Source organism: Notolepis coatsorum (assembly GCF_963971535.1).
Source record: "Notolepis coatsorum genome assembly, chromosome: 5".
In the NCBI taxonomy this organism is placed as follows: domain Eukaryota; kingdom Metazoa; phylum Chordata; class Actinopteri; order Aulopiformes; family Paralepididae; genus Notolepis; species Notolepis coatsorum.
This window is the reverse complement of record NC_140169.1, coordinates 108,229,336-108,245,966: the sequence shown is the minus strand read 5'-3', so window position 1 is coordinate 108,245,966 and position 16,631 is coordinate 108,229,336. Positions and strand designations below refer to the sequence as shown.

General features: G+C 43.2%; 1 protein-coding gene across 1 annotated transcript in view; it reads right to left on the bottom strand.

Annotated features, from left to right (window-relative positions):
• Positions 1 to 260: 260 nt before the first annotated feature.
• The window catches only part of rgs6 (regulator of G protein signaling 6), a gene marked incomplete at its 5' end in the record, with an annotated part of 260,843 nt that continues 244,472 nt past the window's right edge, over positions 261 to 16,631 (bottom strand). The window contains 5 exons of the mRNA XM_084314216.1: positions 261 to 668; positions 7,389 to 7,442; positions 7,668 to 7,757; positions 13,815 to 14,001; positions 16,073 to 16,198. Coding sequence (XP_084170342.1) covers positions 618 to 668; positions 7,389 to 7,442; positions 7,668 to 7,757; positions 13,815 to 14,001; positions 16,073 to 16,198 — 508 coding nt within the window. The 3' untranslated portion in view covers positions 261 to 617. The remainder of the gene's footprint in view (positions 669 to 7,388; positions 7,443 to 7,667; positions 7,758 to 13,814; positions 14,002 to 16,072; positions 16,199 to 16,631) is intronic.

The window sequence follows — 16,631 nt, the reverse complement described above, 5'->3', positions numbered from 1 at the left end:
TTAAGAGCATCACAGTAAAGACCAACAAAAAATCTATTCCAATGGATTATTACCCCCCACCCCCCTCCTATTCTACCCCAGTGAATGACATGTGACATGAGATTCCTAGCTACTGTATTGATTCGAATACTTATTTGGACATCAGTCAAGGCATTCAAGCATTCCATTATAATATTTTTTTTCTTGTTTTGTTTTTATCAATGAAAATAAACGGAATAGCCCACTCATACAGTATATATATATGCTATCATAATAACATGAGCGAGAGACCGAGAGGAGAGTAAGTCTGACATTCCGTTTGGTTACAGACTTGATTAAGAACCTAAGTAGACTAGCAGTGTTTACAGGGCAGTTATGTGTTGTTGTTTTTTCTCTCTACACGTAGGCAGCACTGTCCAGGTGTCGGGTCTAACGTTAGGTGACTTATTGCATGCTGTCTGTCCTCTTAAAACTGACTGTGGATCAGTTAGTACATGTGTGTTCCAGGCTTCCAGTCGTCCACTCTTGTCTCCTCAACGCTCCACACACACACCCATCCTCCCAGGGTCCCCCCAGTGGGGGAGTCAAGCAGCTGTCTCCGGGCACTCGGCTGTCTTCTAGTCCAGACTCAGATCCTGTCAGGAAGACTGCATGAGGCCCGTCAGTCGTTTCCCCGTCAGTGACTTGCCCTTTGGGGAGAAACAGAAAGGGAGACCGCAATGTCAGCAAAAGAAAAATAATATATAATGACTACAATAATAATAATAATAAAGCTTTGGCTCAGGTTTAGAGTGAGTATAGAGTGGAACTGGGACAAGAGAAAGATAGAAAGAGGCCAAGGCAGCAGAAATGTATTAATAGAAAGTTATAACAGAAAGATGAAGGAATTAATTTGTCACATTACTAGAGAGAATGATGATTTACTGTAAACCTTAGATGAAAGCCAATTGGCAAAGGCAGACTACTTCAGTGAAATGAGATGTCAAATGATGGACAGGTTTAAGATTATTCCCAAGGTTTTAGTTCACATTGGTGAGAAACATAAGAATGTCATGCACAGGTCACACTAGACCAGTCCATATTCACAAAACCTCTCTCGGTCTCACACACAGTGCAAGATTGTACACAAAGTCCACTACATGAACTCGAGGCTGTCTCGAATTTATCCTGACTGACGTCACTGACTCATGTAACAGATGCAAGCAATCTCCTGCCGACCATACCCACATGTTCTGGTCCTGCCCCAGCCTTGCCACATTCTGGTCCGAAATCTTCTAAACCATAGGCACAGCCTACAATACTACTATCACCCCTGATCCTCTCGTGGCCTTGTTCGGTGTTCCTCTGCAGCCTCTTACCTCTAAGATATCACATCCTGTTCTTGCCTTCTCCACCTTACTGGCCAGGCGACTCATTCTCTTTAAGTGGAAACATACTCAACCTCCATCTCACAATAGGTGGGTTAAGGAATTACTATTGTCTATTCATCTTGAAAAGCTCAGATTCTCCCTCAAGGGCTCTAAAGGCTCCCTGAATACCTTCGAGAATACTTGGAGACCCCTTCTGAATCATATAGAATCTCTGACATCCCTGCCTGGTTGTGACGACTGAGCCAACCCCTCCCCCCTCTGTTTTCCCCTATTTTATTTGAATTGATTTCTTAATTTTTTTTTGTCTTTTCATCTTAGTTATATTATTATCATAGTTTTTTCTGTCACACCTGTATTTATGTTTAATTATATATATTTTATTGATGTGTATTATATGTATGTTTGTTGTCGCTCTCCTTGGGTGAGATGGGGTGGGGTTAGGGGATGGGAATGGGAAAAGAAAATGGAAGATGTATATATGTATAACTGAAATGTATCACTTTGAAATTCTTCTAATAAAGAAAGTTATAAAACATTTTTAAAAACTCTCAAAGTAGGAGTAGGGCCCTCATTCATCAACGTGACGTAGAAAATGTTCTATTTCCACACGTAAGCACAGAATTTAGAATGTGTGTACGCACAGAAATATTGGGATTTATCAACCGTGCGTACACAGGTCCTATGCTCCTCCGTGTTGATAAATACCTCTTTGTTCTACCGTCAATGCTCGTGCATGATTATCCATATATGGTCATGAAACACCCCCCTTGAGATGTGAAATAATGGACTGACCCGAGCGGAACTCTGAGAAACTCCACGGGAGATTGTTCACTGAGGCGCTGCCGAACCAAGAAGACACAACCCGTGTTATGGGATAAATAAAAGGCGGACTTGTACACGGTGATGTCAGATATCAACGGCTCCCTAAGACCATTGCTGCAATTCTGCCTGGACAGCTCAAAATACTAATAAAGACCGTTCATTGACCACTGTTTGGCGTTGGTTGTGTGTCATTATAACCGTGCTGTAATATGAATGCCTTTATTAGTTGTGTTCGATTGGCTATAATATGATTTTTAGAGGCATCTATTTTGTTGTCGGTATTACCGACAACAAAATAGATGCCTCTAAAAATCATATACTATTAGGTAGCCTATATGAATTACATATAATAGCAGCCATAGCCTACATTATGCAACAGTAACTTGCGCATACCAGTGTATGCGACGGACCAGTGTATACCTTATATCATATCATATTCATATAATAGTTTACTCTATCAGCATACCAGCATGTAATACGTTCTTTGTTAGAACTCAACTCGTTATTATTTTGCACATAGATTGCAGAAATACGGGAACGTTTTGATTTATATTAAAAGGCTTTGACATTGTAAAACTAAATACGTGGAATTCTGTAAGCATAATACAAGTCATATCACCCACACGATATATGCTCTGTGTCCAGAGCATGTATGCTTTTCATTCATTTAAGACACATTATTGCAAGGGTTTTGTAATACACATACACCCTGGTGTCATTGCAATGCGTTTTTTATTCTTTCTTATACAGTAAAAAGGGGGAAGAACACTATATCGTGGGTGTTCATATGACTTGTATTCTGCTTACAGCTTCGAAATTCCACTTGTTTCGTTTAACGTAAAGCCTTTTAAATATAATCAAAACGTTCCTGTGTTTCTGCGGTTTGTGCGCAAAATAATAACGAGTTGAGCTCAGTGGCGGCTCGCCACTAGGGGCGCATGGGCGCCGCCCCCCCTTCAGGCCCCTGGTTATATGAGAGTAGAACAAGAAAATGTATCTTTTTGTTTTTTGTTTTATAGCCCTATAAATAATATAAACATGTTTAAAATTAATAATATTTACTCATTTTAAGTATGTTTGTGTTTCCAATGCACAATATAACTTAATTTTACAAAGATTAATAATAGTTTTCCTGAACAGGAAGTGACGATTCTGTCTGATATAGACCTTTTCATTACCGTAGCCGCAGGCATTTCTCCTCGCCGTATTTCTCTCTGGGCTAGGCGCAATTGCGCCTGGAGTGCGCGTGCCCGCCGTGCACTGGTTCATCGCTGTATCCGTCGCAGCCACGCGCTGTGCGTTGAATATGATGTATTATGATGGAACTCGGGCGCTGGTTTGAAGCGACCTAGCAAGCAGCCGAGCGTCTAAAAGCTCTCTGATTGGCCGACGTGGTACTTTCCATAACCGCAGTTTGCAACATGAGTTCAACAAAGTGAGTTTATGCTGTTGTTGTGTTGTGTGATGCAGATATTTGTCTTGGAGCGTGATGGCAAGTTCTTTCAACGGTTAGGCTTAGGCACTCTTTCAAAGTTGGTTAAGGTTAGAGTTTGTCTTAGAGCATGGCGATAGAACACCAGGTAGTTTGCAGGCTGTTCGAGGAGGACATGGACAAAGGCACTCACAGTACTTGTTGGCTATTAACAAGCTATATTATGGATGCAGTGTGGAGGGACATGCATGGACAATGGATGGACATCAACACAGGCTGGATGGACAATGCCATGGAGTGGATATACTTTATCAACAAGCCCTTCTGCCAACAACAAGGTAAATTAGCGATCTTTCTCTCTCTCTCTCTCTCTCTCTCTCTCTCTCTCTCTCTCTCTCTCTCTCTCAGCTTCTCAGATAACGCTTCTCTCTCTCTCTCTCTCAGCCACTCAGCTAACGCTGGCTTCTCTCTCTCTGTCTCTCTCTCTCTCTCTCTCTCTCTCTCTCTCTCTCTCTCTCTCTCTCTCTTTCTTTTGGATTGAAAATACGTGGATTATGGCTTGTTCAATATCGTCTATGTTTGAATGAATGAAAACTTTATTAACAGATTGCAGAATGGGTACAATACAGTACGGCTCAATACACACAATTGTTAAGGGGATGCAGACCTGAGAAAGACGTTTGTCTTGTTTACATCAGGGTCCCAGATTTTCGATTCATATCGATAGTTTAATAGCTAGCCTTGGCTCGTTTAACAATATGCAAAATATGTGTACAGCCCTGTACTCATACTGAAGTTATTCTTGGTATATAATACTACATATACTAGGTCTGATTGTGTAACGAATCGATTCCACGTCGCGCTGTGTGTGAGAGAGAGAAGGAGAGAGAGGGAGAGATCTGCGTGTGTTTGGAGACGGAGCGAGTTTTGTTTCTAACTTTTCTATTTATATATTGTGTTTCAAGTTGTGAATTAGACTATACTTTATTTGACTGGTTGTGTGTTGTTGTAGTAACAGCTGAGCGACTCGTTCATAAGAGCCGATTCATTGCCGTGAGCGTGAGTCGAATCGCTCACGTCTTGCCATGAGTCGGTTGCGTGGTACTGTACATGTTTGCAAAATGTTTTGGTATAGCGCCCCTAGTGGAGAGAGAACCAGCAGCCGCTACTGGTTGAGCTATGCGGAGCGCAGTCAGTCAGTACACCCCGTATATTCCGATAACGCTATATAAACCATGCTGCATTCATTCTGAGAGAAAGATCTATTATTCCAAATGCTATTTATAGGGTTTTTGTGAGGTTCGCCTCTTCCCTGGACCTTTATTTACCTGTCTCCTCACCTCTCCAGCCCCCACCCTCGCGTTCTTTTACCCTCGTCTGCTCTTCAGCAGCCCACACCCTTGGACTACCTGTCATTATGTGTTTGATTGGTCCGTGCCGAACACACACTTCTAGTTCGAGTATCAATTACCATCACGCACCTGATGTGTATTCTAATTAGCGCCCCTGTGGGCTTTAAATACCTCGCTCTTCCCCTCAGTCCTGGTCGGGTCGTTCCGTATCATATCTCAATCTGTAAGCTCCTACGGGAGGTTCCCTATCTGTCTGAATGCTGTTCCATCTCCGGCGTTTGACGAGGTGCAAGCCTTCGCCACCTGTCGCCGTTTGCCTGGAGTGGGACACAGTACTGCGCTCTCTAATACTCTACGGGAGGTATTCCAGTGTTCCACTCCAGACTCCGCAGCAGACGCGCACCACTCAGACCTCCGCGCCAGATGCGCTCTCCGTACCGGCGCGTACTCCAAGCAGACGCGCACCACTCAGACCTCCGCGCCAGATGCGCTCTCCGTACCGGTGCGTACTCCAAGCAGACGCGCACCACTCAGACCTCCGCGCCAGATGCGCTCTCCGTACCGGCGCGTACTCCAAGCAGACGCGCACCACTCAGACCTCCGCGCCAGATGCGCTCTCCGTACCGGCGCGTACTCCAAGCAGACGCGCACCACTCAGACCTCCGCGCCAGATGCGCTCTCCGTACCGGCGCGTACTCCAAGCAGACGCGCACCACTCAGACCTCCGCGCCAGATGCGCTCTCCGTACCGGCGCGTACTCCAAGCAGACGCGCACCACTCAGACCTCCGCGCCAGATGCGCTCTCCGTACCGGCGCGTACTCCAAGCAGACGCGCACCACTCAGACCTCCGCGCCAGATGCGCTCTCCGTACCGGCGCGTACTCCAAGCAGACGCGCACCACTCAGACCCCGCGCCAGATGCGCTCTTCGAGCCGGCGCGCTCTCCTCCAGACGTCTAGCCTGCGCGCTCCTACTCCATCCCTGTAAGCAGCTCTGACCCTCGCCCTGTTCCAAGGCCTGAACCCTGTTTTCTCTGTCCCTGTCCCCAGCCCGCCTCCGCGGGCCTCTGTCCCTGTTTCCCCTCTCTAGTCCTCCTAGTCCTCCCTGTCCAGTCCTTCTAGTCCTCCTAGTCCTCCCTGTCCAGTCCTTCTAGTCCTCCTAGTCCTCCCTGTCCAGTCCTTCTAGTCCTCCTAAGTCCTCCCTGTCCAGTCCTTCTAGTCCTCCTAGTCCTCCCTGTCCAGTCCTTCTAGTCCTCCTTGTCCTCCCTGTCCAGTCCTCCTAGTCATCCCTGTCCAGTCCTCCTAGTCCTCCCCGTTTCCTGCCCTGTCCCTTGCCCTGGCCCTGTCCTTTAGCCTTTCCCTTAGCCTTCCCCTTAGCCAGCTCGCCTCTTAAAGGCACATTGCCCTTTTTCCCTAGTTCTTGTTTTTCCAGTATTTTGTGTTCTCCCTTAAAGGGACAGTGCCGCTTTTCTGTTGTTATTCAATAAATGCCCGTTCTTGGCTTACTCTCATACCTGTCTTGTGTTGTGCGATTGGGGTCGGTTACAAACCATAACAGTTTTGACCATAATTACACTACTGTTATTTTACAATGAACTATAATGAATTACGGTTCATACAGAACATGCCAGTGTTGAAACTAATGCACAGAAGCTCATTTCCTTGTTGTAATAATATATTCTACCAACGGGCGCCAGGTACGCATGGTCCGAGCTGTGCGTAAATATAAGCACAAAGTCAAGTTCAAGTTGAAATTGATGAATCCCACACTCTGCTTAGAAATGGTCGTACGCACAGCTTAAGCACATATCTGTGCGTAAGTCACGTTGATGAATGAGGGCCTGGTCTAGACTCCTAGAGTCAGTTTCATACTGTTATTTTGCAAGTGTTCCTTGTCACTGACCCCATATCAGTATTTTTAAAGGTTAAATAAAAAAAAATATATATATATATATATCAGCACTCCTATTTGAGGAAGATTTGTGGACCCTGGATCAAAACAGTAGAGTATTAGCAAACAATTCTTAGCATTTGTTTGAACCACTTGTGAGTTGTGACTGGGTGGGGTTTACAGCATCATTACTAATTATGATAGTGTCAAGTAAGTTGTCAATCACAGAAAAGCATATTAATTAACTTTTAGAATAAGAATGAACTAATCTTAACTTTCTGGCACTCTCCTACCAGTCAAACCCCACCCATGTGGCATCAAAAGGAGTATAAAACAAATGCTTTGAATTACTTCCAATTATGATTTGACACCGGTATGCAATGTACAGATGTGCTGATGATGAGAGTCTGTTTGTTCTGCTTCAGGCCAGTAAATTATAATGTTTTTAACAAGCTACAGCATTAGCACACAGAGCCACCAGGAGCCTGGATGAATGAAACGGAGTCAAGGACAGAGCTGGAGAGAAGATGTAACGCTACTCACCACGCTGCGAGTGAACTTCTCCAGGGAGGTACGCCGGCCCTGCTCTGTCTCAGGCTGGGAGGAAGCCAGACAGAGAGAGAGGAGAGATTGATCAAAGGTGAGAAGAGGAGAGAGAGAGAGAGGAAGTTTAGAGATCAATATTTTGTGCCCACACGGATACACTTGCATGCATTCACATGTGACATTACATTGGCCCATGTGCACATACAAATGACAAGTGGCAAAGATTTAACACAAACACGAGCATGTACACATGCACGCACAAACGCACACACACACCTTCTTCCTTGACAACAGGAGGTCCTGGTAGGCATTAGAACGAAGGAAGCGCGCATAGCTGTCACTTTTCATCAGCTTGTAGATGTGGTCCTAGGAAGAGAGAGAGGGGGGGAGAGGGAGAGAGAGAGGGGGGGGGGGAGAGAGAGAGGAAGGGAGAGAGATTGATGAGGGGGAAGGTAATTCTATGCTGTATGAGTCTGTGCTAATGGTGTGTGAAACAAGCCTAGTAGGAACAGAGTAATCATAGCCACCGGGGGGAGGACTGCTAGCTGTGTGACACCACAACAGAGCTACAGAAATAGCCCTATTAAGAGAGCATGTCTTTTTTCCCCTTTTAATTGAATCCTTGAGACGGAGAAACATATAAGTCAGTTTTATGTTTTCAGATGAACAATCTAATTGTCTAAAGAAGGTGTACATTTATATTTAAAGATCCATGGAAACGGCATTCCCGGTATTCACGGCATCACAAGAATGTGGGGGGAACTTTTCATGGCATCTTTAACCTTCTGTAGTGTGGTTGTGAAAGGGTTAACCCTTTGTTGTGTGGCAGTGAAATGGTTAACATTCTGTATTGTTGCAGTGAAATGGTTAACCATTTGGTAGTGTGGTAGTGAAAGGGTTAACCTTCTGTAGTGTGGTAGTGAAAGGGTAAACCTTCTGTAGTGCGGTTGTGAAAGGGTTAACCTTCTGTAGTGTGGTAGTGAAAAGGTTAACCTTCTGTAGTGTGGTAGTGAAAGGGTTAACCTTCTGTAGTGTGGCAGTGAAAGGGTTAACGTAAGGTTATGTATATAACCAAGTTCTGTGAATTATGGCGACACTCAGCATCATCTGCACTGTACTTGCATACAAAACAACACCTCCAGAGCTCCTTATAAGGCAAAGTAATGACGCAGCTCTGTGGAAATGGATGCGGAAGCGCTTTGCAAGTCTTGCGACCCATCGAAATGAGATTAGATTAATGTATTGTCATCATATATAGTACAGCTCGTACACTTGCCGCAGCACGCGCGCACACATTGAAAATGAGGGACCCTGATGTAAACTAGACGAAAGTCTTCCTCTGGTCTGCATCCCCTTAACAATTGTATGTAATTGAGCTGTACTGTATTGTACCCATTCTGCAATCTGTTAATAAAGTTTTCAATCAATCAATCAAACAAAGGTCTGTCCCATTGTATACCAATCAATGGGATATATTGCATGTTGACCTGCATTCTTTCAAATGTATATAATTAATCATTAAAACAGATGTGTAACAAATAAGAAATACAAATTCCACAGAAGGCATTAAATAATTATTATTTTCAATAATTTCACAATAATTGCATAATTGTGTTTGAATATCTGAGTAATTAAAGTAATTATACATTTGTCCAAAATAGCTGGTTCAGATATGGTTAAGCAGCTGCCCTGTGATCAGATTAATCCATATTATTTATTTTTCCGACATCAAATGCGTAATTTCTTATCGTACAAATATTGTCATATTTATTTGAATTATGATTAAGTAATTAATTCCAAGGAGGCCTGTAGCGTTAACATGAAGGAATCACTATGAGAACACAGTCTGTCAAGCTAATACAATTTTCAATTAGTCAATCAATCATAAGAGTGCTCCTCAGCACTCTTAAATCTGCTCTCAGCCACGCTCAAATCTGATCTAAGGAAAATTTGGGGAATCGCGCTACCAGCCCTAATATGTCTTAAATGGGCAGAAATCTGCCTAAGAGGACATTTTTGGTCGTAAATCCGTTCGGGAATGAGACCCAATAATTTTTATGGACACTGGCAGTTTGTTCCACTCATTGTTCCACTCAGTCTGAAATAATTTTTTTATTTTCTGGGGTGCACTACTGTACCAGAAGGAGGCAGCGTAGTCCAAATGACTCTGGATCAGGGCACCTTACTTATACACCTGCAAATAATCCATAGCTCTGTATGATAGCATGTACAAATGCTGTATATACCATATATATATATATATATATATTAGTGCTGTCAAACGATTAAAATATTTAACTCGATTAATCACATGATTGTCCATAGTTAACTCGCGATTAATCGCAAATTAATCGCATTTTTTTTTTAAATTTTTTTTTTTACCTTAAACAGATCTTTTTCAAGTTCCAAGTTTTAATACTCTTATCAGCATGCGAGTCAACAAATGCTTGCTTTGTGCAGCCATTTAACACAAAAGGATGACCCTCATGCATTGCAAATTTGCATCAAATTCAAAACAGAGTGATGCACAAAATAACTTAAAAGAAAATAATAATTTAAAACAATGAATAAAATGAAATAATAGGGGAAAGAAAACGTTAGGAACTTGTTACATTCACACACACAAGGGCTGATTAATCACACACCCCCCTCTCTCCCTCACACACACACTCTCCCATCTCTTTTTCTCTTTTGCCCCTTCCTCATCTCTCTCACCCCCCTCTCTCTCTATATCTCACACACACACACACACACACACACACACACACACACACACACACACACACACACACACACACACACACACACACACACACTTCAGAAACAAACATAGTATCAATGAGAGCATCAATAATACACCTGAGTGAAGTCTAGTAAAAAAAATTTTTTTTTTTTTTTTTTAGTTAATCTTGAGTTAAAAAAATTAGTGGCATTAATAGAATCTGGAGTTAACGCGATATTAACGCGATATATTTGACAGCCTTAATATATATATATATATATATTCTCACCACATATACCTATCCACACCTGTCTGTATTTACCTGTACTATCTGTAGCTATATCTATATATGTACATATCCTACTCTTACTAGTTACGCTGCTGGACAGTATGACTACTATCATACTGTCTTTACACCTGTATCACTGTACATATACTACAACTCTGTACATATATCTGATTTGTATATTTTGTACCCAATGACCTGCACATTGTATATTGCTGTTGCATTTGACTGTTACATTTGCACTTTGGTTGGATGCCAAACTTATTTCCGTTCGTACTGTACCATTGCTGTATAATGACAATACTTTTGAATCTAATCTAATCTGTATTTCATAATCCCGGCTCTCTTTCCTTCCATCTAATTTCCATTGCTGCATTATAACACAACTAAAATAACACAGTATAATATTACTGCACTACTGCAAAGGGTTAGGGGCTTACTGCTTGTGGCTCAGTGTGAAAAGGATTAGGAATATTTCTCTATCTCGCTCACATTATCCCTGGCTGTGGCTGGGTGGACAGGTAGCTTCATACAGCTTTAGCTTTTCGCCGTCGAATAAAGACGCACTTCTTCAACCATTATCTGAAAAAAAATAAGAAAATAAAATAAATAAATTAAAAAAAATCTAACCCTAACTAACCTTACTGTCATGCACTTGTCCTAATAACTAACCTACACTGTAGCATGCAACACTTTTATGAACATTGTTACTCAGCTGATAGAGTTGTGCCCTTCCTGATGACTTGTCGTACAGAACTTGTAAGTCGCTTTGGATAAAAGCGTCAGCTAAATGACAAAATGTAATGTAAATGAGATGTGGAAATAGTGGAAATAGTCATGGGCGATTTCAACGCCAAATTAGGTGAAGAAAAAGTTGATGGTGTTGTCGGACCTTTTGGTCTGGGTATAAGAAACGATAGAGGAGATAGACTAGTGGATTTCTGCAGGAAGAACCAATTGTGGGTCACCAACACTTGGTTTGAACAACGTAAATCTGCAAGACACACATGGAGATCTCCTGATGGAAACACTAGAAACCAAATTGATTACATTATGATAAACCACAGATACAAGAAAGGAATAACAAACTCTAAGGCACGACCATCTGCAGACTGTGGTTCAGATCATATTCCAGTAGTGATGAAAATGAAGATCAAACTGAAAACCATCAAGAAAAAGAAAACGACACACAAAAGATGGGATGTGAAGAGTCTGAAAGGAGAAACCATGAAGAGACAATACAGAAACGAAGTGAACAAAACATTAGAAAATAGAGAGTTAGCAGATATTGAAGATCCACAAGAACTATGGACAAAACTGAAAGAAAAACTGGGAAGCGTTGCAGACATAATCTGTGGTAAACCAGAAAAAGTTGAGAAACAAGAGTGGATGACGAAAGACATTCTGGATGAGATGAAAAAGAGAGCAGACATGAAGAATGCGGACAGAAAAACTGAATACAACAGAGCAAAACGAAAAGTACAGAAGATGTGTAGAGATGCAAAAGAGAAGTATTACAAAGAAAAATGCAAGGAAATTGAAGATCTAGACAAGAAGCACAACCCTCTCATGTACAACAAGATCCAACAACTAACAAGGAAGAGGAAAAAACAACCCAAGGTGTCAGAGACAAAGAAGGAAAACTGCTCCTTGACGAGAAGGAAATAATCAATAGATGGGCAGAGTATGTGGAAACACTATACAAAGACCAGAACAGAACATCAGACACAGGAATTAGTCTAGAAGAGATAGAAAAAGTCCAGATCACGAAAAAAGAAGTTGAAGAGGCTGTGAAGTCACTGGCCACGGACAGATCGCCCGGCGAGGATGAGATCCCTGCTGAACTGATTAAGAACTCTGGTGACCGATGCATCGAGCTCCTTGTGAAACTGGTAAACAACATCTATAACTCAGGAAATATTCCAAATGATTTCCTAAAATCAATGTTCATTCCGATCCCAAAGACCGGAAGAGCCACAGAATGCAACAATTACAGGACTATCAGTTTGATATCTCATGCATCAAAAGTACTCCTGAAAATCATCAAGAACAGAATAGAACCCATAATTGAACATCAGCTCTCGGATAGCCAAATGGGTTTTCGCAAAGGAAAAGGAACAAGGGATGCAATCTGCCAACTCAGAATCATTGGTGAAAAATCGATAGACCAACAGAAGAAGCTGTATATTTGCTTCATCGATTTCACGAAGGCCTTCGACAGAGTTGAACATACAACATTGATGAGAACAATGGAAGAATTCAAAATACCAGATTCTGACCGAAGAATAATTGCCAACTTATACTGGAGGCAGAAGGCTAATGTTAGAATAGGAAAGGAGAAATCAAGAGACTTCCCGGTGGAGAAGGGTGTAAGACAAGGATGCATCTTGTCCCCTGTACTCTTTAATATGTACAGTGAATCACTGATGAAAAAAGGTCTGAGAGGAGGGAAAGGAGTAAAACTTGGCGAAGAGAACATCACCAATATAAGATACGCGGATGACACTGCTATAGTCTGTAACTGTCAAGAAGATCTACAGGACATGATGAATAAGCTGAATGTCGAATGCAAAAACTATGGAATGTTGCTAAACACAAAGAAAACTAAAGTAATGATCATTGAAAAAAACACCAGGAACTGTTTGTAAAATACAGGTGGATGGAGAAAAACTTGAACAAGTGAAGGAGTACATGTACCTTGGAAGCTGGATCAGTGAAGGTGGAAGAGCTAACATGGACATTAAGAGAAGAACCGGAATTGCAAAGGGCGCATTCTGGAACCATAAAGAATTATTGAGAAGAAACATAAGTTGGAAAACGAAGACCAGGATTTTGGAAACGTATGTTATGTCAGTCTTTTCATACGGAGCAGAAGCATGGACGCTGAATGAAGAGGCAAAGAGGATGATAGACTCTTTTGAAATGTGGACACTGAGGAAGATGCTGAAGATAACATGGATGGATAAGATCAAGAATGAGGAGGTACTGAGAAGAGCGGATATGCAAGGAGGACAGCTGCTGGAGAGGTTGAAAAAGAGAAAGATGGAGTTGTGCGGGCATGTTCTGAGAGGATCCAGCGGGGAGATGTTCAAGAAGGTGGTGATGGGGAAGGTGGATGGAAAGAGAGGAAGTGGAAGACCAAGAAGAGGCTGGGTAGACGACGTCTGTGATTGGAGTGGAGTGAGAGGCGGAGTCACGGAGTTGGAGAGAAGAAGTGGGGACAGAATGGGTTGGAGAGTGATAGGCAACCTTCGGAACGAAGAAGCCACCTAATGATGATGAAATGTAAATGTACAGCTGATTTTCTCTCTCTCTCTCTCTCTCTCTCTCTCTCTCTCTCTCTCTCTCTCTCTCTCTCTCTCTCTCTCTCTCTCTCTCTCTCTCTCTCTCTCCTTCCCTTCCCTTCCTTCCTTACCTGTGCGTCCTCGTAGCTGTACTGTCCGGGGTCTTTCAGGTTCTGGCTGGTGCGTTCGTAGCTGTGGGAGTCCAGGTTGATGGAGCTGGGTGCTCCCTCTGCCAGAAACTCCGCCCAGATCTCCTGCGCCCTCTCCCCCACGTCCTGTAGCGGCCGCTGCTTCAGGTCCTGCACCGCCAGCCAGAACCTGCAGTGGTACAAATCAAGCGCACCCTCAAATGGTTATTGGTTTACAGCCTGCTCTGCCTAATCACGTCAAGCCATCTGTAGCAGCTGCTAGTGTGAGAGAGATGTGGAAACTAACTTCAATCTTCGCTTGTTCTCCCAAACTTGTTGACTTCAGCATTAAAACCATACAATGGTATTCCTGTGTCCCAGGGCAGTTCAGTCAGTTATTTGTGAACATGCACCACCCAGAGAGAGGACCCCCAAATTTGGGATGACACCTCGATGTCAAATCTGGGGCTGCTCCATAGAAAAGGTATTGGACACTGACTTTGTAGAACTATAAAATGTTGAGTTCTCACACCCAATGAGGTTCTAATTATCATATTGCCAACAGCTTTGTACTGAATTTAAACCTCATTTGGCTGCAAGAGCTCACACAAACAGGCACATTCATAAATATCGACTCAACGGTGCTGAGTCACAGGAATAACATGAAAGGCCCCTCAAGTCAAGACACCCTGCCACCGACCTATCAGAACACCCTGCCACCGACCTATCAGAACACCCTGCCACCGACCTATCAGAACACCCTGCCACCGACCTATCAGAACACCCTGCCATCGACCTATCAGAACACCCTGCCATCGACCTATCAGAACACCCTGCCATCAACCTATCAGAACACTCTGCCATCGACCTATCAGAACACCCTGCCACCGACCTATCAGAACACCCTGCCATCGACCTATCAGAACACCCTGCCACCTACCTATCAGAACACCTTGCCATCGACCTATCAGAACACCCTGCCACCTACCTATCAGAACACCCTGCCATCGACCTATCAGAACACCCTGCCACCATAATAGTATATTCAAAATGAGCAACACTTTACACAAATAACTAAAATCACAGACCTGGTCTCAGTGCACCTTACCTCCAATTTTAAAAGTTAAATATGAGTTAAATAATTGTTCCTGCTCTTTGTTAACACATACTGTAGTTCCTCATTCGTTCTTTATGTGTGGCCCCTAAAGTAAAGTGTTAAAATGAATATTAGAAAGTCCGATTTTGACTGGATCGCGCAGCAGAAGCAGCGGAGAGCCCTGAGTGGAACGAAACACTCACTAAGCTCCAATATTACATGTTATATATCTATATTGATCTGTGGTGTGTGGCTCTGCAATATTGAGGGAAACAGCTTGAGGGATCTCTCTCTCTCTCTCTCTCTCTCTCTCTCTCTCTCTCTCTCTCTCTCTCTCTCTCTCTCTCTCTCTCGTATAAGTGCCTTACCAAAAGTACAACCATAAAAGAGCAAAGCAATTAAAGGGCTGCATTGAGAGAGGGTGAGCTAGTGGTGAGAGGAAGAGTGATCGCCTGGGGCTGGGGTTAGAGGTGTGTGTGTTTGGATTATCCCCCATGCTATCTTATGTATACTGCTTGACATAGTGACACTATGATCCTATGGTACCATGGTCCTCTATGGTTATAAGCAACTCATCAGAGACTGGCTTCAGGGGGAAAAAACACACGCACACACACACACACACACACACACACACACACACACACACACACACACACACACACACACAGGTGTGAGGTGAGAAGGAGGGTGCAGATAAGAGATAGTGGTGGTAGTAGTAGTGGTGGTGGTAGTGGTGCAAAGTTAGAATAAGCTGAGTTACCTTATCTATACTTAAGTAGTTCCGATTCAGGCAGACTTCATACGGTATTGTAACAGAGTGGATTTGAACCTGGGACCATAGGATCCACAGGCGGCTGCACTAACCAGCTGAGCTAAAGACCCATTAGCAAGTGCTGGTTGACTGCGACTCGAGTTTAATGTATTTTCATGAAAAAGTACAATGCCCATGTTCATCACACAACCACAAATTATACTGAACAGAGTAAAACAATACTATGACTTGTTTTAAAAGTTTTTGGACAACAATTTAGTTCTATGACTTCTTGTAAGTCGCTTTTAATGTAAAATTTTATGTAAATGAGTGCAGGACTGACTGGCTGGAAAGACAAAATCATTGATTTATCTGAGTGAAGTTGGGTTTCAGCAGCAGCTGCTCTCGTACCTCAGGTTCTCAGAGCTGAACTCAGACTCCAGGAACTTCAGGAACTGCTCCTGGCCCGCTGGGTCCTTCAGAGCCTCTTCTAAAGAGAAGCCCCACTTTTTCACACGTTGATGACTGGGCTCCTTACTGTGAGAGAGTGAGAGAAAGGGGGGGAGGAGAAAGAGAGAGAGGGGGGGGGGAGAAAGAGAGAGGGGGGGGGGGAGAAAGAGAGAGAGAGAGGGGGGGGAGAGAGATAGAGGGGGGAGAAAGAGAGAGAGAGAGAGAGAGAGAGAGAGAGAGAGAGAGAGAGAGAGAGGGGGGGGGGGGGGGGGGGGAGTGGAATGAGTTTCAATGGGCTAATTATTGCCGGATATTGGTGTCTGCAAAGTTCCATAATATAGCGACTAGACATTCATCTGACGTTCAGACCTTTTAATCTCTAACGGGGGCATTTTCCTCTAACCTAATCAATTCAGCACAATTATTAAGCTACATTAGGCACATGATTGTATCTCTGCCCTGATGCATTCCTGCATAATTCAAGGAGACCAGGGATGTTCAGAGGACCTGAAAAAGTGTT